Here is a 24,723-nt window from a genome sequence, read left to right on the forward strand (position 1 = left end):
GTGTTTCCAGTGAAATTTGATTGTTGTATCTCAGTTCCATTCTACACGTGTGTGAGATACAAATTAGGACACGTGTATCCCTCTAGACATAAAGGGTTAATGTCTTCGGGAATATTGTTTTTCTTGTTGCAACTTTTACCCAATAGATTTATAAACCTACAAAAACAATTCTTCAAATTTGGTACTTTCATCAAATAAATTTGATCCGAAATACGTTTTAATATTTAGCTGATTATATAATAATATTTTAACATAGATTAGTGGAAAAACAAATGAAATAATTGTTTTAAATATAGTATTTATGTTTGATTTTAAATGCCCCTTTTTATGGTAATAGATACCCCCCCCCCCTTAAAAATATTATTTCTTAAACTAAGTGTAGTTTTTATTCTGCCTAAGTATGATACAATGAATTTATCATTTTTAGCTTAATTGCTCATCTTCAAAGTAGGCCCTACGTAGAAAAATACATTGAACAGGTATAGTTAAATTGTTCTCAATACTTATGGTATTAAGTCAAAAACTCGGATACCCCTTATAGTAAAAAAAGATATTTGAACAAATTTTCTCTTAAATCATTTTAATATAAACTCCAATTTTTTTTATATTTCTTTTACGTGGGAGAAGTTTATTTTATAGAAATTAACTTTGATTTAGGTGGGTTAATTGGAGGTTTCCAGGTATCCCACCTTTTTTAGCTTAATCTTCAAATCAACTGATCAGCTATCAGCTGTTGTTTAAAAGGGAGAGGATAGAATAGCTCCCTCAAACCTTAAATGTTATAAACGAAGTATAGGCTTTTAAACAAGCTTAGTCGACTACAACGAATCATACGAAATCTTAGATTGGCATTTGAGTTTAGCAACCAGACGGAGTTATTAAGATTGATATTTGGTTTTGAAACTCAAACCTCGTGCCCCCCAGCTCGCGGGTATAACAGATGGCCGTGATCGTAGACTTATGCAAGCAAGACTAGTTCTACCTGTTAGAACCGTGTTCCCCGTTATGGAGCCCTGCATCTCTCTCTCTCTCTCTCTCTCTCTCTCTCTCTCTCTCTCTCTCGCTCTTCGACCTGTCCGCAGCTTGCTTCGTGAAAAACTGACTTGGCCCAGAAATAGATTTAGTTGAAAATTATTTGAATACGATTTTATTTAACATGGTTTTAAAGGAAATTTCCAACTATGAGTTCAAGTTCTTGCTAATTATTCTAAAATATCTTATTTGAAGTAAAAGGCGAAAGATTTATTCGTCCTTAAGGGAAATCAGAGAGTGGATTTTAATTTGAGATGCCAAGGATTTTAATCACTTGTACTCTATGGTTGCAAGTAAAAGGGAGCGAGCTGTTCTCAGTGATCCCAGGGTTAAAATCCCGCCAATCACCGATGGATTTTGTTAAATACAAATGATTTGATAGCAGATAACATAAGAAGTATCAATGAACAATTCAACAGTTTTCTTCAAGAGAGACTTTTTCACTAGAGTTTTTTAAGAGTCACGACCAAACTAGACTGGCAGATTAAAATTTAAAAAAAAATTCAATTGAACCATCTTAGATAATGTTTAATATCCAAATTGATCTGTTTCAATCAGAAATGTGCTATTTTGGAACAAAAGTCCTTTTTAAACACAATCATTGTGAATTTTTCCTGACCAGAGAATCAAATTTTACTTCCCCAAGCTTACCCTCGGTTTTCGGCAAAACCTAATACGAAATAGTTTCGACGCTGGAAGACACTTTAATTAATCCCAAGTCCATATACTACCTTTGGATAAATTTTTGAATCTTGGCCCTATAGTTTTTTATTGATGAAACGACAGAATAACATTGGACACTTCTACAGATTGAATTTAACATAGCGAAAGCCGCATGTATATTTAACAACTTTCCCCTCCCATAACATGTCTATTACTATAGACAATTCACCACACAAGATCTTAGATAACATGAACGTTCAAATCTTCACAAGGATATGAATGAGCGATTGAGCGTGATCGTGTTGAATGGATGTGAAAGTCTATGGTTTCTAATAGGATAGTTTGTAACTGTAGGCAGTTCATTAGTACTCGTAGCATAAGTGACATACTTGCATCGTATGTCCAGAATATTTCTGCATATTTTAAAATGTTTAACTATGTAAAGATGATAACTTTCTACATGATGGTTCTTCTTAACGAAATTCAAATGTTAACCACTGTGTGACAAGTGCTCAAACGTTAATGTCCATGTTTTCTTTATGCTGATATGTCAGTTGCACAGTAATCTATGAGGTTAAGCATAAATTTAAATTTATTGTGAATATGAATCAACATGGTGTTTTCGCAAGCTTAAGTAGTATATGTTTTGTAGATCTAAGTATCAGTTTCCTAAAATGTTTCAGCCTATAAATAGTTTATTAGGTACTGGAATCACAAATGGAAACTCAATTTTAAACCTTTCTTGGCATACCAATGATTTATTTTTGACACCTTCTTTACAATAAATACTCTATATGAACTTTCGAAATACAATGTTAAGTCTTATTGCAATAAATTCACAATAACACTTAACTCCATTTATAACAATGCAATAATGCATATCAGGTGATCGGCAATAAAGTAAAGACAATGATAAAGATCATATGAGTTTTATTATTGTAACAGGTTAGGGGTCGCGTTAAAAAAATAATAAAATTAAAATAATACTAAAAATACACACTTTATAACCTCATTTTAGTAATTCGTGGATAGCGATTTTTGTAAAAAAAAATACATATTTTGACGTAATCTCTAATAGTAATGACACATATAGAGAAAGACAGCTTACATAATACAGTTATCACTGTCTTACTAGACAGTAAAATATTCAATCGCCTTCTATATTCTAGAGTGTAGTTCTTAGCCATGACCTCTAGTTATACAGGATGTACTTAAAAAACGTTTCAGGACTTAGGGGAATGAATCCTCATACTAAAGGGAAAAAAAAGTTAATGTGAAGGTATGTCCGAAAATGCACATTTACCCAGTTATCCGCAATTTTGTTTTTATACAAAAATATTATTATCTGTGAAGTTTTTGATTCGACGATTATGAAATTTGGTAACAGTGTTAACATACACAAGACCAATAATAGAAAAGATAATATAATTGTTCCGATTTTGAATGTCAAAAAGGCGGCCGTTTGAATATTTCTAACTTAAATAACTCAAAAACGGCTAATTCTAGGAAAAAATTTCAAAATTACCTTTTTTGCATTTTTTCCCTATCAAACGATACCAAGATAAAAAATATCGGAAAAAAAATTACTGAAATATAACGTTTTTGTGTAAAAATAAGGCAGAGTTAGTCGGGGAACCTTTAATTTTGCCTTATTTATAAGGAGGTTAGGAGGCAGGGAATGAATTATACAAATTGCATGGTGGAAACATATTATTTTATTTTCATCTTGCTTGCAGTCTTAAAGCCAGCCCACAGGCCCTAAACTGGTGATAATTTAATTGATTTGTTTATGGTCTTTCTATATTAAGTTCCATTCAATTTTTTTGTAATTTTGTCATTTCAACAATTATTAAAATGAAAATGAATATCTTGATTTATTTTTATTTTTTTCTTGCAGTTGAGTCAATTCCCCAGCTGTTTTTTTTTTATCACCATTATTACTTTTATTAGAAAAAGTATTAATCTAAAACTTAACTCTAAAGCCAAAGCCTAGTCATCCCTAATAGACGAGGAAGAATCTTAGCGACACCAATTTTAAAAAACAACTTCTTTTAAAGTTTAATAGGCATTTAAAGTAAATTTTGTTGTAATAATGAATGTAAAATGTAATGTAAATGTGACAATGTTTAATTAATATTTAACTAAAACACAATTAGTTACCAATATGTGTCATTATTTCATTATACAGGGTGAACAACTCAAGGAGGCCACCATCGGGATATCGGATACGGTAAGAATTAGAGAAAACTTTAAATGGGGGACATTCCTTTATTTTTTATGGCAATTAAAAATTATTTTTCGATATTCAACCGCCATTTCCCCTAAATGGCGGCCAACATTGAAATTTCTTATGGAACACCCTATTTTATCATATTGTTTTTGGGACGGAACATGCAATTTAAAAACTTTTTTGTATTCTTGGCATTTTTTCGATAAACCCACTCGTTTAGGAGCTACAGCCTATAGAAAAAAATGACTTCCGGTGTATATCCTACATTACTTGTAGGTACTAACTTGTAGGAAATTAAACAAGTTATTATGAGCGCGAACAAGGCAAAGCTAAACCAGAAAATGGAACTGATAGTAGTCCACGTGACCTAATATGCTGGCATAGCATAGCATACTAGGACACCAAACTACTCTAGTAAGCTATCGGCAAGTGTGACGACCTCCCAACCACTTACGGAATCCAGTAAAGAATTGGTACGCAATGTGAAAGCGAGTTCACTTTGTGCTTATTCTCTAAAGAAAGTAAGGTTGAATAATACTACTGTAGACATTTGTATTGAGGTTAAGTTATAGTTGGTTTCTATCACGGGCAAAAATATATTTTATTATCGAAACACAGGACGACTTATTCCCTAGACAACTAATGGCAACAAAGCAACTAGCGAATGGCAACTAAGGGACCTACAGTTCATAGTTGAATCCTGATGTATCTTTATATATATATTACATATGGTTAATCTATGGCCTAGGCCTCAATGATACTTTACTGTACAAGCCTTTGGATTGTGATGTAGAAAACGGAAGTTGTCTCTTGTTGGTCATTAATAAAGATGTCGTTTGTCGTTGTACAATGTGGTCTTGTCTTTGTCTTTTAATCCTAACTCATCTCGCTGTCCAATACATCAAATCCAAAACACATTTTTGCCTTATATGAATTGGTCTATTTTTCAGGATAGTACTGCGGATAGTCGTAGTACTCACTCGTGCGGACGCTAATCCACACCAGGAAATATCATAAATATCCACAATTCATAACCTCCTAGTAGCTGGACTACAGGACGACGCCACCCGTCCCAGTTATAGACTACTAAAGCATATACAGCTAATTACTATTACTATGACTCCTATGTTCAAATTTTCAAAACTACATTTATGTATAACAATGAAATTCAGATTTAACATTTTTGAAAGACAATAATTAGTCTTAATCAAATTGGAAAACACAATGTAAATCTGCTAATTACACAGATCTCCTGCAACAGAGGCATTTATGTTGATAAGTTTGATTAAAAAGTTCTTTGTTGATTTTAGAAAACAACAAAACATTTGAGAGTACAATAAAGTATTTGAATAAATGTTTTAATACGGGAACAAACAAAAGGTCAGCGGGCCAAGGAAGGCCCCATAATAGATCATTCAAAAAGTTAAATTATTATACAGTGTGATAGAAAAGTCCCGGAACGGTTAAATATTTTAAAAAATAATGCAGATAGAGCTAAAATACTTGGTACAAAGTTACAGGGCATAAAACTCTATTTTAACACATATTCAGTGATCCAATAATTCTTCAGGGGGACAAGCAACAACACACAGGGGAACAAACACAAGGAGTCGGAAGAAAATCTTAAATGGAAGCATAGGTCAATATGCACATCAAATTAAAGATCTTTTTAGTAGAATACAATGCCGCAAACCGCACTTCAAAAGGTTGATCCTGCACAAAATGGCAGATGTTCAAAGATTTCTTGAATCCCCCATTGTGAATCTTTGAACAACTGCCATTTTTTACTCAGGCATTCTTTTGAGCTTGAATTTACGGCATCGTAATCTTAAAGTGAAGACCTTTAATTTGATGTGCATATCGACCTATTCTTACATTAACAATTTCCTTCCAATTCCTAGGGCTGTGCCCCCTGAGGATAAAGCCTATAATAGCAATGTAAATTAAATGAATCTTTGAACAACGGTCATTTTGCGCAGGATCAACCTTTTGAAGAGCGGTTTGCGGCATTGTATTCTACTAAAAAGACCTTTAATTTCATGTGCATATTGACCTATGCTTCCTTTTAAGATTTTCTTCCGACTCCTTGTGTTTGTTCCCCTGTGTGTTGTTGCTTGTCCCCCTGAAGAATTATTGGATCACTGAATATGTGTTAAAATAGAGTTTTATGCCCTGTAACTTTGTACCAAGTATTTTAGCTCTATCTGCATTATTTTTTAAAATATTTAACCGTTCCGGGACTTTTCTATCACACATGTTAGAGAGTAACCACGGCAAATTTCATGAACGCCACCACAGAAAAGTGGTTATTATACAGGGTTAGTAAAAAGTGTGGAGACCCCCTGTTATTTTTTTAACGGCCCATACTAGAAAAACTAAACTCGGCACACCATTATGGCATGTTATGAAGTACTTTTTGGGCATAACCGCCACTTGGCGTTCATCCCCAAAATGGGGGATTTTGGGTAAACTAAAAAATTTCAAATACAAAGACCCATCGAGTGACCCCTCATTTTAAAGGTCCTGGTTAAAGAAAACCAACAACGCAAACTAGAGGTCTTTAGTTTCCCCCAAAATCCCCCATTTTGGGGATGTACACCACGTGAAGGTTATGCCCAAAAAGTACTTCATAACATGTCATAGAGGTATGCCGAGTTTAGTTTTTCTAGTATGGGCCGTTAAAAAAATAACAGGGGTCTCCATACTTTTTACTAACCCTGTATATCTAAAAAAAAGTGATCAATGAATATTTTGATCCGACCTAGATCATGTAATGAAAATTTTCAAAATTCCGATATTTTGCAACAATCTACGATAGAAGTTTAATATTTAATGAGTATTATTTTTAAACTTCTTTGTCTTCATGCAAGGGACAATACCATGAAAGAGGAACAGGGAGTTCCGAAATATTTATAGATCCTATTGTGTCAATAGAGTTTCAGAGGTAAAAATAAAGAGCTAAAAATATGGTTACCATTACCTCAAGCCTATTAGAAACACTTTCGTTAAGTGGACTTTGTATTTCTGTGTTTGATTTGTTGCTGTTTGAAAACAAAAACTTGGTTTAGCCACTAACACAGCTGCAGTTAAATATTCTTATTTCTTCTTTTCAATCAGCTGTGTGTTAATTTAAACTTAAAATCATGTAAAAGGGCATGATCGGGTCATTTGAATAAATAAATCAATATTTACTTGCCGGAATCATTATTTATTCAAATTATAAAAACTGGGCACTGGGGTATTTATGTAATGCTTGATAGAGATTCATTCCAAATTTTTTATTCGCGTTTATATGTATATATTTTACTCTTCTCTTTCTACACACCCCTTATCATCTCATCCACCCCAACGTCTAAAGCATTCTTTTCGGTGTCCAAACATTTATGACTTTCAACTCCATTTTTTGGGAATCTCTCTTTTCACGAGTAGGACCTGTGTATCTGACCTCTTTCATTGACCATCTTAAACCTTTTTTAAATTCTTCTTTTTTACATTAAAACTTACAGTAAAACAGCTGATCCAAGTGATGAACAATATCACACCCTGATGTAAAAAAAAAACAATAATCACTATCCTGTAGATTATACCACGGTAAATTGACATAACATTATTAACGTATATTGTAACAGAAACTGTATGAATCATAAACATAAGCAAGTGACGTCAATGTCCGAATCTATACAGTTTGTAACAGCTGATTTGGAATTGTTGACAATTCCATCTTCTATATATTAATAGGCAAGCATGTTTCTTTAAATCCTTCTTCCTCAGCTCGTGTGCATCGCAGGGAAAATCTACGCACAATGTTAAATATAAATTTCCCTGTAGATGTGCAGAATCCTTTATAAATTAATATTGGCTCAAAATTAAGCACGAAAAAATGTATTTAACATTTTAAAAAACTAACATGGGCTTTATGGGTTCCCATGCTGTTGACGAAATATAAACATAAAATCAAAAAGAAAAGAAATTCCAATCACGTGTTTTATTTACAGTAAGTGGTGGAAATAGATAATTCTGTACATTACATATTTTTTGCCGAGTTTTCGACCACTAGACGTTATCTAGTTAAAAAAATTGCACAAACAGGTTCATTTTCATGTCAATGACATTTGTTTATGTTTATGGTCCATTCCGTTTCTGCTCTAGCATCCGTGCTGTATTTAGTAAACTAGATCTGCACTGCAAATTAAACAGGTGTACATGTAAAGTAATTAGTGTAGAAACACAATAAGCAGCATCTGTAGTGTTCATTCCACGGATGACAATTCACAATCTCACACACACCAGGGAGTGCAACTTATAGGCGGAATGTTGCGTTGATTTATTAACCTGTTATGGTACAAAGTGTCTGCGTCTCAGTTTCTCTTGACACATTATGTGCACAACACATGTTGCTGTTAAGGTGGATGAAAAACTTGCTAGCTTTTTCTTATGTTGAAGTTATTCGATTATATATTTTTTATGTCCTACCTTTACATCCTAGGACGCTAGTTCTAGCCCGGAACTGTTTTACACATTACTTCAGGCTAGTCCTAGATGATTTTGACATTATCACATAGATAAAATGTATTGGTGATTGGCAGGATTTGAACACGGGACCTCGTGCACCGACTAATAATAAATGTCTCCATTTATGTAGAAAATCTCATGTACACCCTGAGGGGAAAAGAATAAATGTTCAAATGTAGGTATTTCTACTTTACTTCTGCACCTTCTAAAGTCTAAGTCATAGTATTAAATTTTGCATTAGAGAGTATATAATGAACAAAATCTTTACTGTTTGTTTACGTATTATTAATTTGACCCAATGTATCACTACATAGCCATGCCCCAACTTTTTGAAAACCCTGGTCAGTTTAGCAGACATCAGTGCACACAAAGTACCTTATAATTGCCTTTACTATAAAACTTATTTAACTATTTCGTAAATCGATTGTTACAATCGATATAGCCTAGAAGTTTGGTTTTCGGTTAGGCAATGTAAAACTTCCCTATCTTATCCTAAACATATTAATTCTAGCTTTACAAATAAACACTATCTCATGGCGATGGCGAGTTGGCTGACTCTCGTAAAGCCTGTAGCTCAAGACTCTTCCAACATATCATGTATAGAGAAGAGATGGTGCGCCGCAGTGGCATCTGCTGGCATGGACGAACTGGTATACTCTGCAGAAAATGGAAGAGTCAACATCAATGCAATAATCAAGCAAGTCAGCAACAATTGGGCTGATCAGGGGCCCATCCGAAGAAAACTGACCGAGTTCTTCGTATCTCTAAAGATCAACGGATCCCGGTCAACATCGTCCCCGCGCAAGGAGATCTGCGACCAAATAGTCATGACGTGGGAATACCAAGGCATGTGCTCTCTGAATCTAATCAAGGGCATAGTAGATGCACAGAGTCCCCTCATTAGTGTACAGGCTCTCGCGGAGGAAGCAGTCTTATAAAAATACTATGACGTATTTTTTGGCATTTTGTTAGTTTAACATTATTTTTATCTTCCGGTCTTACTGAGGATTCAGGATATATACATTATGGATTAGAAACTTGAGACTAAAAAAATGTTATTTGCAGAATCGTTATACAACTGCAACTATTACTATAAAGTCAAATTAATATAAATATCGAATCCTAACATTTCTTATTTAACTGTTAACATCTAAACACAGAGCGTAGGAAATATATTCCTTGATTAGGGTAATTTTTTGTTCATTTCAATCCCATAAATTACTCAATTTATTAACAAGAACATTTCTTGTTAAGATTATTTAATAATCATCGCGGCATCATGTTTACACCTTAAGGACATTTACATCAACTCCTAATTATATGCTTGGAAGAGAATAGTCGTTTTCGTAAATCAAAATACTTTTCACAGGGAGTGTTTCTAGATCGTTTCCAGTTTAACAATATACCAATTTTAAAGGATACAGTCCCATCATTTGTTGTTGAAAACGTTACTAACAATAATTAAACTCAAATAAATAAATCAACTTATAGATTTACATAGCTTATTTTCATCAACCTAATCACACCTCTAGCAACTCTACTCGTACGTAAACAAGTCATTCGAATGTTAAAACACGTTTTGTAGAAAACCCTGAGCCTAATTATTCCAAGTGACAAAAGTAGAAAGTAGGTAGTTTAAAAGTGGACAGTCACTTTCCATGGAAGATTTCCTGGGATGATTTGAATGGAGGACAATTCCCCTCCGATCAACGGATCTGTAAAGATTGACTTCGATAAAAACTCCTCGCCTTGAAGCGAGTAGGTCGGTGATCTGGGGCACTTTCTGTGTTACACAAGACAGCGAGCTGTTCGGTACATCACTAGCACGAATACTAGAAAAGACCCGGTATGGATCATAAACATAAACAACTGACGTTTTTAGCCCGAAAGAAAACATAATTTAACACTTTTTAAATTGAACTAGACATTCCATTCTCATGATAAATTTGTAGCCGGTTTTTTACCAAAATCGTCGTAGTTGGTGTGAGCCACCGACAGATTGCAATTTATTTCAAGGTTAATATCAATGTTATTTGTATGGATATTAAACACATAGCACAACATACTGTTTTAACCATTGTTGATTTCAGCTTTTACATTATTTTTGGTCAACAATGTACAATTAAATCATGTTTGGGGAAGATAACTGTTTTGGTTGGATAATATTACAACATAAATATAAATTTATCAATTGAACTCGTGAAAATTAAATAGTGATATGAATTTGAGTTGTTTTTATTTGTATGTTTATTAATTATTAATTTTGTAGAAATGTTTGAGATGGGAAGTTGTAATGGAGTACATATTCCAAGACAAACTAAAACATGTTGTTCAATGTGACGAATGCCTAAATACATCGTCCCGTGTTGAAAGCTTCAATGTTCTTTCAACCCCCTTCAAGAGGATCCTACCACATCGCAGGAATGTTTTCTACTAAATTTCCAAAAAGAATAAATAAGAGAACGGGTCTGCCCCCTATGTGAACATGAGGGGGCAACCCTTATGACGAAGATTGAGGAACTTCCTCAGATGATGTGTTTTCATATTAAAAGGTTTAGACAGGAAGCTCACCAACATACAGTGAATTCCCAATCAGAGAGCTGACATAGTCAAGTGTAAAAAATCCCACGTGTTGTTCAGGAGTTAAAATAAAACTCAATTACCTTGGAAATAGAAACCTACCACGTGCATTCATGGGGAAGATAACTGTTTTGGTTGGATAATATTACAACATAAATAATATAAATTTATCAATTAAACTCGTGAAAATTAAACAGTGATATGAATTTGAGTTGTTTTTATTTGTATGTTTATTAATTATTAATTTTGTAGAAATGTTTGAGATGGGAAGTTGTAATGGAGTACATATTCCAAGTCAAACTAAAACATGTTGTTCAATGTGATGGATGCCTAAATACATCGTCCCGTGTTGAAAGCTTCAATGTTCTTTCAACCCCCTTCAAGAGGATCCTACCACATTGCAAGAATGTTTTCTACTAAATTTCCAAAAATAAATAAGAGAACGGGTCTGCCCCCTATGTGAACATGAGCGGGCAACCCTCATGACGAAGATTGAGGAACTTCCTCCGATGCTGTGTTTCCATCTCAAACGATTTAGCCAGGATGCTCACGAATACAGTGGAATTCCCAATCAGAGAGCTGACATAGTCAAGTGTAAAAAATACCACGTGTTGTTCAGGAGTTAAAATAAAACTCAATTACCTTGGAAATAGAAACCTACCACGTGCATTCATGGGGAAGATAACTGTTTTGGTTGCATAATATTACAACATAAATATAAATTTAGCAATTAAACTCGTGAAAATTAAATAGTGATATGAATTCGAGTAGTTTTTATTAGTATGTTTATTAATTACACATTTTGTATTTCTTTACTAATTAACCAACATAACGTATAGTTTTACGTGACATGATCATAAAGACCCAGTGGGCTGACAAAAACCGTTGAAGTAGTATGACTGTCATCTAGTTAGGGAAGGGATTAATATTAATATTTTAAACTGTGTAAATGTTAACAGAAAAGATGGATTCGAAAAGAAAATCCTTCCGTAGAAGATAAAACACAATCCTTCGGAACGGCATACATAAAAGCTATGGATAATGGTCCCCATTGATGTAGACAATCTCTCAGACCAACACAGAGAAAAGGACCATATGAGCAAAGCTGTCTCCGTTCATCCCCAGAAAATCTTTCTTGGAGCAACTCCCAGAAAAATAGAAGAACAAAGCTGCCCCCATTGCCCCATTCATGTAGACTAACTCTTAGACCGATTAAGAGAAAAATATCAAATGATCAAATTTATGGATAATGTCCCATACACAACAAATATCATCGACACATTTAGAGAAAACGATCAAATGTAGGCATCCGAAAATACATAAACCACCTTCTATAGATAGTCGAGTAATTCAACAAGAATTCACGTGTTGTCGAAGGAGGGTAACAACTGATCGCAACTACTCAAGAAAAAAACATAAAAGAAGGCGGTAAAAAGATGGTGTTAACATTACACTCAGTCAAAAAAGGGAATAGAATTGTACAACATAAATTTACAAAATAAAACAGTGATATAAATTTGTGTTTTTTTTCATTTGTATGTTAATTTAATACACATTTTGTATATATCTACTAATTTAAGCCAACATAACACATAGAGTTTTACCTGACTTGATTACAAAGATCCAGTTGTCTGAAATCTACACTGGTAGTTTTAGGACTATGTCCTCATCAGCTAGAAAAGGGATAAATATCAACCGGAAAGATGGATTTTTAAAAACACCTTCAGTGGAAGAAAAGAAGGTATCTTTTGTGAGGGTGTACATAAACGCTATTGATAATACCCCCAATGATTTAGACCCTCTCAGACACACTGAGGGAAAAGGATCAGATTACCAAATGTAGATAATTTTATCCTGGTCCGTAAAAATTATTGATCAGAGATTGGCCTAGGCCGACATATTTTTGGGTTACCCTAAAAGAAACTAAAGCTGTAGTAGTAGTGGCACTATCCATTCTACAGAAAAAAGAAATAATATAAGGGTGAACCTTCTTATATGATAAACAACCTTGATGTAGACAATCTCATAAACATCCTGCGGAAGAAGGACCAATTGATTAAATTTAGGTTTAAGACATATCTCGACCCTGCATTCCGACAGTGGAGTTGCCTCCACAAAAGAGTTGCCTTAGACAAAATAAATGAGTTTGAACAAGTAAAAAGTGCAGTTATCCAGTCATTCTGCTATAAATCAAGAGTAAGACCCACCTTTTCTCGAGCAGGAATAAATTACCCAAAATCCCTATTAAAATTCATTATACGGTTTATACTTGCATGTATGCACAATTCTCCACTTAAGCACGGGTCACACTAGGCTGGCATCAGCGGCGAATTGAAAGAAGCCGCGACTGTCAGCTTAATGTGACCACAAAATTCGCAGCTGACACTGAGCTGACTCAACCTGGATTGGTGAGCCGGTGATGCTGGTGCCAGCTACTGATCACCAGCGGCTGGCGAACAGCCTAGTGTGACCCGTGCTTTACTTACAAAATTATAGCGATTCGATATGATTTATTGAACACGTTTTTTCCACAAGCAACATCAAGAGAGTTTTCAGTAACAAATTGTCACACAGTAGATATATTTGACAGCTAACCAGACCGGGAACGTGTTAGAGCGGCGAGAGCAACTAAAGATAGAGAGGTAACCAGTTTGAGACGCCTACATTAGCGTCTTAAGCGGTGAGAGGGGTCCGAATGTATTTACCTTGGAGAGAAACAAACTTCCTTGCGAGAACCAAACTATTGAAAATTGCTTTACATGAAAACAGCTGGAAGTAGCCAAAACAATTGATTTTTTTGGCGAGTTGCTTTTAGCGAATTTCCCATAGAGGGAATAAGTTATTACCGTAGGTCTCATGGTGAGACCTAGACCCGGGACCTGTTTACTTTTTCGTTTAGATGTCCCCAGAGGATATACTTGGTGGATGAAGTAACTTGCACCCCTCTTAACTTTTTAACCATTTGAAATAAATTTATACCCTTTTTCCCCTCCAAATAAACCTTGAAATAAGAAGAAACAAATAAATCAATAGACAGATTAGATCGCCTAAATGTTTTAGGGGTATAGTATAACCAGTAATCCAAAGCGTTATACAAAAACAACTTAATTTCTATTGGTGTAACCAACTTGATCATTCTTCATAAGACCGCACAAGAACAATTATCACCCGGTCAACAAAGCTCATTTAATTCACTCATAATTACCTCAGTTATGACAATAACCTGTCCTTATGGGTTAAACGGTGTTTTTACCGTGGTAATAACCCACATGTGTTGAGAACTAGAAGTCATTGTTAGCAATACAAACATGAGATTCTGTGTCACTATTGTATCTTCAGTAGCGTTCTTAGTCCCACTGTGTGATGAAACACACACACACACACACACACACACACACAACGCATTTCAAGGTTGAACAGTTCTCGTGTTATTTTCCTAGCTTCGAAATTATCCTAGTCTCTTCGTAAATATCCTAGGACCTTGGCCTGATAACTGTTATTACAGAACACGAACTAAAGCGTTACAAATGTGGACGTATGATTCCGCTTCTTTGTATTGCTGGTAGATTGTGTGCAGTTTAGATAAATCGATGAAGGGGTTGTAGATTTTCAGGCGTACAAAAGGGTTCCTGTTCTTTTGTATTGCAGTGAGGTTTATTGTATGTAGTTTAGATATCAATGACATTTTTCTACGTTTGGAAACGTACAGATGGTTGTAGTCGTTTGCAAGGTTAACTATAGCGAGGGAAGGGTTGGGAATTTAATGATTTAAAAACTTGTGTCCTTATTGCATAGTTAGAGTTTTGTGTAATGTGCAGTTTAGATACATTGATGAAAGGGTAGTACGTTAGACGTACAGAAGTTATATGGTGTTTTGAATACTCATGTTCAAAACAAGGGTTGAAGATTTACATGTAAAACAAAATGTTTTTTAGTCTTTTTTACTACTGAGTAGTTCGGAATACACAGATAAGTGCCCATAACCTTTTAACGTTCTTATCTGGCATTATTATGTATTTTAGTTATTTTTGAAGTATTTTAAAAGACAACAAATAAATCTAGAACACTACATTACGTCCTTGAAGGGACTTTCACAAATATTCTTCGTGATTATTTATTAATGAATTGATTTATCTTAGATTTTCTCCTAACTCCAATTTGGTATTGAAGTGAAAAGCAGTGAAGAGTAAACCTAACAAAATCCGAATATAATTAGTTTTCTCTTAGTGAATTTTAAGACTAGTAAAACTATTCACTGTTATTGGGAATCAAACCATATTGTAGTGGGAAAATTAGCTATCGTCTAACTTTATTTTACACCGTACTGAAAGAAAAGTTATTGGACATAATAGTTCCTTCAAAGTTTTCCTTATTTACAGATACGTTTAAGGAGATTATTGTATGTTAGGCAAGCTTGATACCATCAGGTTGTACTAAATACTAAGCTTCTTTGTGCCAATCTTGTTATGAAGCGATAGTGCACTTAGTGGTCGTACACGAGCGAAATAATCTGTATATTAGGGAATTTGATGAGGGTAAAACATCGGGAATGCTGAAACTAAATCATTCAGTTAGTATAAAATGTATTAGTTTGAAAATAATTGAGTTTGGTCAATGTTTTTGAACTGTAAATTTAAAAGTCCGAGAGTGTTAAGGCATTCATTAACCAGGATATTAATGTTTAAATCTGCATTCTTTCTATTTGTTATTTATTCGCAATATTAGTTAGTAAAATTATTGCTTTTGATTGAGTTAGTTTTGTGTTTTTATCCTGAAATATGAGTGATGAACAAGTTTTATATGGTCTAAGTTTAATACCCATTCATTTAGTTTTCTTCACAGTAAAAACAATTTTAATTTAGTAGTTATTATAGCTATATTATAAGGCTACAGCTATGTCTAAAAATCATCAATGCAAACTTGATCTGATCAATGTAATCAAAAGATTTGTGCTTTTCCATGTTTTGGTCAGAATTATTTATTTATATTGATACATTTCTAATTCCAAATTCAAACTTTAATTATCTCGCCTTAAAACGGCACCATTGTGTGTCATGTGTATGAAATCCACAATTTAACATTTTCTGAATGCTCTTCATACTACAGTATGTTAGTAACCACATACGAAAATCACATGATTTTTTACCAAGATCAGTATTTTCCATGCTATCTGTTCAAGTAACATGAGTTTAATTAGAAGAGCACACACACGAATATTAGAACATAAACGGTATGTATCATAAACATTAACAAATAACGTCACTAGCCCGAACGCCTGTACCAATAGCTGTTACAACTGGTTTGCCATTTCCATTTAAGTAATAATAAAATCCTGTACACTTTGGTCAGTGGCATATTTGTAATGTTTATGATTCCACACCGTTTATGTTCTAATTCGTGAGAGCAAATTAGTGGTGATTGTGTGATCTACTACACCGTGACTATATTCTTGCATCATTTCCACTTTGTCATCAGTTATCGGTTCGTTATCAGTAACAAGTATGATTATCCCGCAGGTGCGTCAGTTGAGATGTGAGAGCGACCCAGAGCGCCAGCATGGAGTCCCCCCCGCCACCGCTCCCAGCGAAGACCCGTCGCTCCTCCACGGCCCCGGTCATCGTCAGCGCCACCCGACACTCTAGACCTCACGTTGTTAAGATACGGGTCAACTCCGGACCGGTCGCCGCGCCGGCCGTCCACACGCACACCGGAGCAAACACCGTCAGAATCAACATCAACAGTGAGCTAGAGGAGCTCAACATGAGGGGAAGTTCTCCTTACTACTTCTACACCTCCGGACAATCTTCCCCCAGTGATACTCTAGATAGTGGTACCTGCAGTGACCTTGAGCACGGGAGCACGCCCCGCCGCTGCCCAAGAAAGGTGGAGTGACCGTCACAGTTCACCAGAGGGGCGGAAGCCTGACGAGTAGTGGTGCCGACGCTGAGAGTGATGACGAAATCAGTTGCGACTCCTTGAACAGCAGCGAGTTGGATGGAAGCACTGGGAAGCAAGAAGAGGTGCAAGAGGACCCGATAGTTTTGAGGGAGAACCATCACAACATCCACACTCAACAAATTGAAGAAATATGTGAAGTTTCTTCCAAATTGTCTCTCGAGGAACATGAACCGCTCTCGACAACAATCAGCGACGAAAGTGCTTCGTTGAAGTCTGTCGTCGAAGAACGCACCTACGAGGATAGAAACAAACCCGCGGACGCGCCGTTCAACCCGGATAGTTTCTATAAGTTTCATTTAAACGAAAACAGTTTCGAACCGGAAGTGACCAGTGCGCGGAAAGATGACGAGGATTACTTCGCGGGGTGCAAAGGTTTTCAGGAGGGAGATCCTTCGTCGGCGACCATCAGGAGTTCTAGAGGTACCATCAGAGGAGTGAAAAATAGAGTGAGAGCCGGGATAGCTACCTTCCTGCAGATACAAGCTACTAAGGTAAGTGAGTTATAATATATTTAATTTTCCATCCCAGTTTCAAGAACTTGAATTATACTAGATTAATTTTGTTGGTGTAGGCTGTAGTTCCTGAGAAAGTAAGGATTGTTACCTTAAGGTTATTGGTCAGTCTTTACTACTTCACTGAAAGTCTCTACAATATCATACAAAGTAGTTTACAGTGTTGCCACCCACGTATAGTCAGGTGTGACTCGCCTCAGTTGTCATTGTCGAGTGTTTACCTTGGCATCACGTCCAGGGTCAGTTACTGACCACGTAGTCTTGTACACTGAGAGTCTTTACAATATCATCAACAGTAGTTTACAGTGTTGCCACCCACGTATAGTCAGGTGTGACTCGCCTCAGTTGTCAATATCGAGTGTTTACCTTGGCATCACGTCCAGGGTCAGTTACTGACCACGTAGCTAAGTCTTGTACACTGAGAATCTTTACAATACCATCAACAGTAGTTTACAGTGTTGCCACCCACGTTAGTCAGGTGTGACTCGCCTCAGTTGTCAATGTCGAGTGTTTACCTTAGCATCACGTCCAGGGTCAGTTACTGACCACGTAGCTAAGTCTTGTACACTGAGAGTCTTTACAATATCATCAACAGTAGTTTACAGTGTTGCCACCCACGTATAGTCAGGTGTGACTCGCCTCAGTTGTCAATATCGAGTGTTTACCTTAGCATCACGTCCAGGGTCAGTTACTGACCATGTAGCTATGTCTTGTACACTGAGAGTCTTTACAATATCATCAACAGTAGTTTACAGTGTTGCCACCCACGTATAGTCAGGTGTGACTCGCCTCAGTTGTCAATATCGAGTGTTTACCTTAGCATCACGTCCAGGGTCAGTTACTGACCACGTAGCTAAGTCTTGTACACTGAGAGTCTTTACAATACCATCAACAGTAGTTTACAGTGTTGCCACCCACGTTAGTCAGGTGTGACTCGCCTCAGTTGTCAATGTCGAGTGTTTACCTTAGCATCACGTCCAGGTTCAGTTACTGACCATGTAGCTATGTCTTGTACACTGAGAGTCTTTACAATATCATCAACAGTAGTTTCAGTGTTGCCACCCACGTATAGTCAGGTGTGACTCGCCTCAGTTGTCAATGTCGAGTGTTTACCTTAGCATCACGTCCAGGTTCAGTTACTGACCATGTAGCTATGTCTTGTACACTGAGAGTCTTTACAATATCATCAACAGTAGTTTACAGTGTTGCCACCCACGTATAGTCAGGTGTGACTCGCCTCAGTTGTCAATATCGAGTGTTTACCTTAGCATCACGTCCAGGTTCAGTTACTGACCATGTAGCTATGTCTTGTACACTGAGAGTCTTTACAATATCATCAACAGTAGTTTACAGTGTTGCCACCCACGTATAGTCAGGTGTGACTCGCCTCAGTTGTCAATGTCGAGTGTTTACCTTAGCATCACGTCCAGGTTCAGTTACTGACCATGTAGCTATGTCTTGTACACTGAGAGTCTTTACAATATCATCAACAGTAGTTTACAGTGTTGCCACCCACGTATAGTCAGGTGTGACTCGCCTCAGTTGTCAATATCGAGTGTTTACCTTAGCATCACGTCCAGGTTCAGTTACTGACCATGTAGCTATGTCTTGTACACTGAGAATCTTTACAATATCATCAACAGTAGTTTACAGTGTTGCCACCCACGTATAGTCAGGTGTGACTCGCCTCAGTTGTCAATGTCGAGTGTTTACCTTGGCATCACGTCCAGGGTCAGTTACTGACCATGCAGCTATGTCTTGTACACTGAGAATCTTTACAATATCATCAACAGTAGTTTACAGTGTTGCCACCCACGTATAGTCAGGTGTGACTCGCCTCAGTTGTCAATATCGAGTGTTTACCTTAGCATCACGTCCAGGTTCAGTTACTGACCATGTAGCTATGTCTTGTACACTGAGAGTCTTTACAATATCATCAACAGTAGTTTACAGTGTTGCCACCCACGTATAGTCAGGTGTGACTCGCCTCAGTTGTCAATGTCGAGTGTTTACCTTAGCATCACGTCCAGGGTCAGTTACTGACCACGTAGCTAAGTCTTGTACACTGAGAATCTCTATTGTTAAAAGCCTGATTCGATACTATCGAGACCCAACATCACTCCTACAATCACGAGAGGAACCTCCACATTTATTCTTAACCCTGAATAGAATGCTGTTATTTTGAGTTTCTGTTTGACTTTCGGTCAAATTGTTGTAAAATAATTAAAAACTGAACCAAATACCAACTTAACCTAACTGTACTTACGCGGTTCGTATTAGCGTATTAGTGATCATTCACGAACTTTTTAAGTTTTGCTCCACTACTTAAATTTTATAGTAAAGATCTAAATACAGAAAAAAACATTTGATGCTCACTTTTACACAGAATTTTGGAATAACCAAAATTCGTTGTGACATGAACTTAATTTGTAGCCTGACTAAATGGAAAGTCATAAGAAATACAATTCAAAAATGATCATAATTTTAAAACTATAATATACAACCATACATGATAAATCTTTGTCAAACGTATTCTTGACTAATAGCTATAATTTTTACTGTAGCATTTGTATAGGTCTAAGCACATTCTGTTGTCTTAATAGCTTTTATTGTAAAATTGGTATTCCCACTTCTATAAACAATTGCCTAAAGAAAACACCTTATAACATGGTATTAGATAGTTAAACCAATTGAGTTTGACCCTTTTCTAGAAAGACCCATCCATCTATACAGTTTTCCACACACCATTACGATGACACGAAAGCTTACCATTATTTACTCTCCATTCAACTCAGATCGCATTTCTACCAACTTATTTCAGTTAATTGACGCATAAACTGGTCTCGAGGTCAGCTGAGTTATATATGTATATGGTACGTGACCAGGATATGCCGTTTGCGGGGGCCAGTTGCACCAGTAACTACATAGCGACTACATAGCTCAAGTATATAGCCCCAGGTCCGGTTGGGGATTCCGCTCTTGGATTTCATACCAGAAAAACAAGTGCCGTTGCTGCGGCTGGTTTTGCACTAATTAAGTGTAATTGGACAACCTGAAGAATGGCATCGTTTTATGTCTAGACTTCGTGTTAACTTGTGGTGCAGAGTTTTTGTGTAAGAATGGTCTTTTGTTGTTCTTTATGTTAATTAGTGAGGGTACACGAAATGAACCTACCATGTACCTACCTAGTTCCTTAGTATGTACCTAGATACCTACTATGGGAATTGTTGTAGGGTAGGTATTGGTGAAGATCGGTTGTTATGACTAGGGGGGTGGAACTTAGATTATGAGGCATATAGTGAACAAAATTTTAACAACTAAGTAAGTTTAAGTCCACTAGTGCACACATTCCAAATAACGCAACATTAACTTGGTATTTTGAATTAGCGAAGTAAAATACCTTGGTATTCCTTACAAACTACTTACATGGCATTCACACAGTTTGAACAAAACACTTAATTTAAATTATAAAAAAAAACTAAATTGGAATCGGCATTATGGACTGAATTCAAAGATGTTCTAAAAACGAATTACTTTAGTACAAAATTATACTGGAACCTATTTAGACCTACGGTATCCAACTTTGGGAAACCACTCCGAACTCCGACATTGAAATAATTCAAATAATGTATAAACCACTATACAAAATTACCTTATATCAGGGAAGAAATCTAAAAACGACGTGAAAACTATCCAGGAAATAAAAAAAATCCAATTTTTCTAGCAGTAGAACCTTCTTGATATCAACGAAGTCTTGTAGTTTTAGACTTAATGAATTGATGAATTCATCAAATTGACCTTCCATATGGTTCTGGTAAAGTTTGTTATGAAGGTTTTGTTTGATAGTGCACTCGTTGGAGTGTAACTAACATGTCAAATTTGCATAAAATTAACTTAATGTTCTAGTTATTAAAACATATAGTAAATAAATACTTGATAAACACATCTTTGTAACCAAAACTAACTTCTATGTTCGAGTAATTACCAAATTACTGTTTTATCACATTCAAATGAGCAATGCAGAAACATATAATGTAATCTGCAATTTACTATGAAACATTGAAATAGAAAAATGAATCATAAAAAAGCTCACTAGGGTTTGATAAACTACCTTTATGAGCACAAACTACTACAACTGGTCCATAGATCAGATGTTTGAGTACCAAAATCAATTAGGTGGAAAACTTTAATTGAATTTAAGATACCACAATTCTCCATAGTCAAAAGTAAAATGTATGCCACTAACTGACTAGAGGCATTCAGGTTCTACTAGAAACTCAACTCTGCAGAGAATATCCTTCACCTTTCCACTTTAGACCTTGGAGAGTCGCATCACTATCTTCAGCCTCATCTTCGCCACTCACTGAAGATGGGCAAATACCCGCTATCTGCCTTGCGACACAGCATCTGCAAATCATACGGTTACTGATGTAATTATTTGTTACTCGCATGTTTCATGTCGAACTCAATGATATGGTTGACCGTAGTCCCTGTTAAACATGTTGCAACCTCTATTAATATTGTGAAGAAACTTCCCACGGTTTATAATAATTCTGTTGCTATTATTGCCACTGTTAATGCCTTGGTAATTTAGAGATCAGTGGTTCAGGGTGTTTCATAATTCTTATTATTACTATTTAATTTTTAAACAATAACGTCACCTAGAGCGTATTTCAGGCTGAATATCAACGCAAGAATAGCGTAGAATAAAGTCATATAGTATGTTAGGTATTTTATGGGCAATGATCAGCTGTTTCTTTAGTCAAAACCATTGATTAAATCCCTAATTACCAATGACATTGTGAACCGTAAGATAAGAAACTAACTTTTTCCTACAATCACTTGACAAAGTGGCCTTCCTTGCACTGATTATTACACGGAAAGTTTATAATTGCTGTATCTACTTACTTTTGCCGCACACTTTTTTCATACACTAGTATTCTAACCAAAACAACACAAAACAGCGTGCTTTTATTAGGTACGTAATACGTGTACGCTTGAAAATAAGTTGGCAACACTTAAAGATATTACGAATACGATCAGCTGGCTCAGCGTTTCCCAATTCGTTCATATGTTTTGCTGTACAGTGTTTGAAAGACTAATTATTTTTATGCTTTATAGTAACTGTCGGAAAACTATGTGCAACATGAGTGCAAACTGACTTAGCTGCACTCGAGAAACTTTCCACACTTGCCTTCGGCTTGTGCGTAAACATTTCTCTCGTATGCAGGAAAGTGCCACTTCACCCACTAGTTAACCAAAAACTATTCTAGGATCGAACCGATGACCTCTTGATCGACAGACAAACACTATATTGTTGCAAAGAGCTGCAAATAGTCAAAATTAGTTTCATTACGTCACTAATTGGAAATTTCATTGAGGAAGATAAATTTCTTAATTTTAATGTAGTTGTTGTTGTTGACGATGTATTGTGCTGTACTAATTCATCAATGAGCATGTTCGTACATTTTTTGCAAGGGAAAGAGTCAAAGTATTGTGCTTATCGCAAGACTAGAAGCATCACTAGTAAATTCCCAACGCTGAATTACAACTAGGCTCAACAATGACCTATCTCCGAATCAAACCATAATCATAAGTATATTTCAAGGTGAGAACTATGTCCTATAGAATTTCAGTAAACATTACTTCTTTTGAATAAACCAAACTTTAGGTAGCCAAGAACAACTGTAAAATCTTTCTTATTCCCACGAAGAAACTTGTTTGTGCAAACTATTCAAGTCAAGGTCTGATCTCAACTCATTCTCCATGTGTTTATCTTCCGTATTTACCCTCCAAGAAGTTATTCGATCAAGGTCATCCCTCTGAGGAATTCGATCAAGGTCACATATTTCCTTGATGACCAGTTGAGGCAAAGCCGTTATCTCGGGCGCCGCTGCGACCTCTGCGCCGTCAAGGTCATTGGGGGCACGACGGACGCGCCAACGCGGGAAACACGCCTCCTACCAATAATTGGCCCAATCCTTCCTTGACATCTTCGCGGGAACCGGTAACCTTGTACCCTATATGCACTCATCAGTGGAAGGTGAACGCTTTCTTTTCTGCATGAAAAATCTTTTAGATTTGTTTTTTATCTGTTACTTTTATCTGAATCCCGTGAATGCAATATTTTTTTTACAAGTATTTATTCGCAATATATTCTATACTAGAGCAATAAGTAAATTTCATGACAATTTTAACATGGGTTAGTTACACTCCATCAAGTGCACTAACATACAAAAACTTTAAAAAAATTTTAACTAAAAACGATTTGGAAGGTCTATTGGATTAACTCTTTTGAACCTATATGTCGCTTCACTATTATCGAGGAGGTTAACTGCCAGGAAATTTGGATGGCTTTCTAATTTTCTTTGATATTTTTCGCTTGGTTTTTTTTTATTTCTTCTCTAATATAGGGTAATTTTGTATCTTGATGAATAACTTTATTTGTGACAAACCAAGGTGCTTGTAAAATTGTTCTTAGTGTTTTGGATTAAAATCTTTGAACTATTTCTATGTTTGATTTTGAAGTGGTTCCCCAGAGTTGGATACCGTAGGTCCAAATAGGTTTCTATATAATTTTGTTTAAAAGTAATTTATTTTCAACAGATAATTTGAAATTTCGACCAATAAGCCAATTTAGTTTGTTGTTTTCAAATTTAAATGAAGAGATCAAATTATTTAGGGATGGTTGTTAAGGTTTCATATAATTAAAAAATATTATATTTTGCCATTCAAACTCAATCCTTACAAATGTCAAAAACTTTCCAGTGATCCAACGTTTAGAAATGTAACTTTAAATTGTTTCTCGTAATATATTATTTTATATATTAATGTACACATATATCACAATAACAAAGGAATTAGTTATTATTTGGATAAATACGGCAAAAAGTAATCATCAACGTTTGGACACTACTAATCAACCTCCCACCTTTGTGTCGTGTCGAGTATATACGATCAACATCAACCTCTATGGTTATAGAATATTATGTGTACACAATTTCCAATTATTGGGTCAAAAGGTTTAAATTTGTCAATAGTGGTAACATGACCTACAAACCAGCAATATTTGACTAACTTTTACCATACTATTCATTGACTGAAAAACAATTTTGGTTATTTAGATAAGCATGGACGACTATCAAAAACTCTTCAAACAACCGTCAATGGTTATTATAATTATTAGTTTAATTTGATGTTCCTTTAATTTTAGCGTGTTAATGCAAAACCATCAAA

At 35.7% G+C, this 24,723-nt stretch overlaps 1 protein-coding gene across 1 annotated transcript in view; it reads left to right on the top strand.

Moving 5' to 3' along the window:
- Positions 1-24,723, top strand: part of LOC128985867 (glutaredoxin domain-containing cysteine-rich protein CG31559-like) — a 195,672-nt gene that overhangs the window by 17,429 nt on the left and 153,520 nt on the right. Inside the window, 2 exon segments of the mRNA XM_054405818.1 lie at positions 16,534-16,876; positions 16,879-17,466. Coding sequence (XP_054261793.1) covers positions 16,574-16,876; positions 16,879-17,466 — 891 coding nt within the window. The 5' untranslated portion in view covers positions 16,534-16,573.

The sequence above is a fragment of the Macrosteles quadrilineatus genome, unplaced genomic scaffold, assembly GCF_028750875.1.
Source record: "Macrosteles quadrilineatus isolate MER2022 unplaced genomic scaffold, UCM_ALF_1.0 Scaffold_2__2_contigs__length_208266976, whole genome shotgun sequence".
NCBI lineage: Eukaryota > Metazoa > Arthropoda > Insecta > Hemiptera > Cicadellidae > Macrosteles > Macrosteles quadrilineatus.